Here is a 4,754-nt window from a genome sequence, read left to right on the forward strand (position 1 = left end):
TATCATTTGCTTTGTTTTAAATTGACTATTGGTTTTGTTCCTAGTGTCTTAAACTCTTGGAGCAGCTATTCCCATTGAAAGGCAAATAGTGTTGTTTATTTTTGTCACATTTTTTTTTCAGCTGCTACAATTAAACATGATCTAATTAGCTCACCACTAATAAACAACTTTTCTTGCTTGACTAACAAATGAGCAATCTGCAAACTAATGTTGCTTGCAGCCTCGTTTTTGTTTCTTATTTTTGTAAAGAAATTCTGCTGTGATTAGATACTCCATTTAAAATTTCTAAATTTTATGATCATTGCTTTCTTGTGAGTTAGGAGTACTGTGGGTTGCTTAGTCTGGTGATGTAGATATATAATACTGTATTGCTTTAGCACAGCTATAATGCTTTGCTATTGTCTTAAAAATGTGACATTTACAGTCTACTTTCCCTCCCTTTTCTTGTTTGACATGATGGATATGTATGTATTGGTGATAAAAAAAGTAAATCAAGTGCAGTGATACGTGTGGCATTAAACACTGCTTGGTTATAACAGCACCTCTGCAATTTGTTGTGTGTTGAGCAGCAGTGGGAAGTGATGGGAAGGCCACATACTGTTCCTGTCACAACTACTCAAATCTGTCATTACAGTGTAAACATGGCTATAGACAACATTTAAACAAATAAGTGTGGCTGTGTTCCAATATAATTTTATTTATGGACGCTGAAATTTGAATTCATATAATTTTCATGTGTCATGAGCTTTTTTTTTTTTAGTTTTTTCAATCACTGACAATGTAAAAACCATTCTTTGCAGGATGTGTAAAAACAGGCAGTGGGGGGGGGCACCTGGGTGGCTCAGTCGGTTAAGCGTCTACCCTCGGCTCAGGTCATGATCCTGGAGTCTTGGGATCGAGCCCCACTCTGGGCTCCCTGCTCAGTGGAGAGTCTGCTTCTCCCTCTACCCCTCACCCCGCTCATTGTCTTGCTCTCTCACTCTCTCTCAAATATATAAATAAAATCTTAAAAACAAAACAAAACAGGCAGTGGGCTGGATTTAACTTACTGGCGTCCTTTGCTAGCCCAAGCCCTGAATCAATGCCCATTATGTGGTGCTGGGTCCCTAATAGGTAGAATGTATATATCTCAGAATCAATGTCTCAGAATCAATGCGGCAGTGGTAATGCATCTGTGAGCACCCCTTCCAGTTATACATGTGGGAATTTGGGCTTTGTGTCCCTGCAGGCTCCATCTGACTGGAGGTTCTAGTTTCTAGGGGGGAAGGCAGTCATCAAGGGTCATAGTAAGAGTCCCATTAAACTTATGGCTGAGACTCAGTCACTTCAGAATCCTTTACCAAGAGACAACCAGGTAATGAAAGGAGTCACCATACTGGCAGGGATAATTAACCCTGGTCATCAGGAGAAGGCGAGGGGGCTGCTGCCACACTATGTAGGCAGGGAAGACTATGGATACTGCTTGGGTGATTCATTGGAAGATCTGTTGGTGCTTTGCTGCCCAGGTGTGATGGTAGATGAACACAATCATGGCCTGAGAAGTATGGTAACTAGAGAATCAGATACCTCAGGGATGAGGGGCTAGATAACTGCTCCCCATAGTCAAACTTCCTAGACCAGCAGAAATGCTAGTCAAAGGTGAGGGGAATTTAGACAGGGTGGTAGAGGTTGGGGGAAAGGAGTGTGTATCTTCTCTACATCCCTCTAGATCCCCACACTGTCTCCACATATGTACTCTACACATTGCAAATGCACTCCTCAGTGACCTCTGGGGCTATGACCCTGAGAAGGAACCAGGTGCTCACAATGACCACATGGATCTTCAGAGGCCAGGAGCAGGCAGAAGTGGGGCCCTTCTTGTGCAGTGGTTGTCCCTCACCCATCTCCTGGCTGTGACCTTGAGACTCTCAGGGGAAGAGGAAGGGGGGAGAGGACTTGCGGCCACTTGAGACTGAGATGAAGACCCTGGCTGGTCCTGGGGCCTTTATGAATTTTCTGTTCTGTATGCGTCCTGCTCTCCCAGAGGCCTGATAACTATATGACCTAGAGTTAGGCCAGACATAGGAGGTTTAGCCACAATGAGGGAGTTTATTCTGTTCCTCCAATTCTGCTGTCTTCATCAGAGATGATTATTGCTAATTTTTATGTATATCTTCCTATCTTCACCCCCTTTAAAAATAATGCTCTTACAATACATGTGTATAAATATATATTTATATTGAATTCATCTTGACTTGATGATTGCTAATCTGATACACCTTTCTATATCAGTACATAGCACACTCATTCTGTTCTTTGGAATATCATTGTTTAAATGAACAGAAATCCATTTAATAAATACTAGCCAGGTTTTAGTAAGTATCATTATACACTTTTGTGTCAATGGGTTAGTATTTGTGGTGTTCTTTGTAGCCAGAACTCTGGCAATTCTGGTAGGAAGGAAAGGGCAGGTCTTCTAGGTTTTTCTTAGAAAGGGGCTCAACTCCTGGAAGCCATCCTGGTGCCTGAGTCATAGGTGCCCTTATGACATCATATCTCTTCCCCTTCTTCCACTTCTGCTGCCCGTGTGTGGCTGGAGGAGTCCAGACCTGAGAGTGATGGGACCATCTTGCCCCTAACCATGGGTAATTTAGTAAAGTGCAGACCTGAGGGGGATTTGACCATCCAGCACAAGTCACAGGCATTTAATGTTTTATAAGAGATAGTCAAATCCACCCAAGCTTTCTGGGAGGGCAGTAAATTTCCCATAGATTCCTTTGGATGGGACTCCCCCATTCCCTTTTCATGTCCAAGGTCCCGGGAAATGCCAGGAACCTGTGTGGTTGATTTGACACCTAGTGATGAGGAGAGTACCCTTACTTTCTCCATTGTTTTTTTTCTCTAAACTCTGATTACTGGACAGCGAATTTTCCAAGTTATAGTCAAAGAGGATGAAGTCACATTGGTAGAACAGAGCTTGAAGGAGCAAAGGGGAGAAGGGGAAGTAACTCTGCCCCTGACAATCCCATACCACTCCTACTACCCTCTCCACTCCTCCATGGTTGATGGTTCCAGGCTCTACTATGTTGGGGAGAGCCTTGACTTGTGACATCTCTGACCCTTGGGGTCTAGTGGAGTACCCCAAACCAAAAGTCCGTGACCATGTAATTTATTGTCTAAAGAGAGATGCTTCAGTGAGTGAAAGGGGTACTTACCAACATTACTCTGGACAACAGGCATAAACCCAGGGTACCAGGCAAACTGAGTTGAATAGTCACCATACACAGAATGAACACAGATCGACTCCTCCTTGGCTATCCTTTCCCCTCATTTCCTCCTTAAGCTGAGATGTGGGTCTGGCCAAAATGTGTGGATTGTGCCAAGGAGGTGGGCAAAGAGTATGAACTCCGACTACACAAGTTTGGGAGCTACAAGGTGGGGACTGTGTTTGGGGAATGCAAAGATAGAGCTACAGAAAGATTGGGTCTGGAAGTGTGTGTGTGCATGTGTATCTTTGTACTGATGAAGGTGTTAACTGGTGTTTAAGCTCTTAAAGTGTATGAGGCAGACGAATCTTTTAATACTTTGGTGAGGCAGAGGGGAGACAGTAGGTTGTTGGTGTAACCTGAAGTCAGAGGTGAGAGGGCAGGAGGAGAAAAGATGCCACTTCTCCAGCAGATGGGAGGAGTCTGAGGGAAGAGACATGGATCTTAGCTAAATGGTCAGGTCCAGGTGAAACTTGAATCTCTTTCACCTCTAGATCATGGTGTTCTTGTTCTAGACTGGCCAACCAGGTCCGTGCAAAACTGGGTGCCTTTGCAAGTTCAGATGGAGACCCTGAGATTCAGAGGGCAAGATGTTGTGTCCATGTCCATTAATCAGGGAGTGGCAGATGCAGGACACCTACTTGGTCTCCTGGGTCCAGCTCTTGCCCAAAATGCCTCTGCTGAATGTGGGAGAAAGGGATGATTGTTGATAGAGATCAGGGCTTCTTCCTGGCAGATCTTAGGGCTGCAATGCATGAGTTTCTTAAGTGTCCCATTTTCTCTTGCAAGGTCCCCCAAAAAAGATCACCGGGAAACAGGAAGCGGCCATGTTCATCCAAGCGTGGTGGCGGGGCACCCTGGTACGCCGTACACTGCTGCACGCAGCACTCAGAGCATGTATCATTCAGCGCTGGTGGAAGCAGATGCTGGTGAAGCTGCTGGAGAGGAAGAGGCACCTGGCCCTAGATTTCTATGTGCGGCAAGAATGGGCAGTCGTCAAGTTGCAATCCTGGGTCCGCATGTGGCGCATACGCCTTCGTTACTGCCGTTTGCTCCACGCTGCCCGCATCATCCAAATCTATTGGCGCTGGCATAATTGCCGTACCCGTGGCTTTATTCAGGGCCACTACATTTTCAAAGAAAGTCATCTGAATCTTCAACTTGAAATCTCTTTAGGCGCACAGGCTTGTAGAGTGCAACAGTGCATACCCCTTCCAATAAAGGAATGATCAGGTCTGCTATATCTGTGTCCCCAGCTCTCTCCGTCAGATTTCAAAGATGTCATTGAGCTAATGATGGCATCTCATAAATCAGTTCTGAGGAATTGGCAGGGTTTGTCTGGGGTGTAGCGTGGAGAATTCTGAGAGCCCAGTGCAGGATGAACAGGACCTTCGAACAGATTGATTAGCAATGTCTGCCATGGGTAGGAGAGTTGGGGCTTCAGGGCCTCCAAGTTGACCAACTTCAGGGAGACTCCTTTACGGTGTGGTCCATGTAAATGGTGCCCTC

General features: G+C 45.3%; 1 protein-coding gene across 1 annotated transcript; it reads left to right on the top strand.

Annotated features, from left to right (window-relative positions):
• Nucleotides 1–3,344: 3,344 nt before the first annotated feature.
• Nucleotides 3,345–4,474, top strand: LOC114203685 (IQ domain-containing protein F5-like). The gene is made up of 2 exons (XM_028097019.2): nt 3,345–3,366; nt 4,035–4,474. Exons 1-2 carry the CDS (start codon nt 3,345–3,347, stop codon nt 4,472–4,474), a joined length of 462 nt encoding a protein of 153 aa, XP_027952820.1.
• Nucleotides 4,475–4,754: the final 280 nt, after the last annotated feature.

The sequence above is a fragment of the Eumetopias jubatus genome, unplaced genomic scaffold (genome assembly GCF_037043125.1).
Source record: "Eumetopias jubatus isolate StellerSeaLion01/CBP00866 unplaced genomic scaffold, mEumJub1_p1.0 scaffold_1, whole genome shotgun sequence".
Taxonomy (NCBI): Eukaryota; Metazoa; Chordata; class Mammalia; order Carnivora; family Otariidae; genus Eumetopias; species Eumetopias jubatus.

What these genes read in the sequence shown, in the direction of transcription:
- LOC114203685 (XM_028097019.2), top strand. Translation starts at nt 3,345, where the DNA reads ATGTGTGGATTGTGCCAAGGAG. An exon ending in GTGTGGATTGTGCCAAGGAG is followed by an intron (nt 3,367 to 4,034) that starts GTGGGCAAAGAG and finishes TTCTCTTGCAAG; the next exon opens with GTCCCCCAAAAAAGATCACC.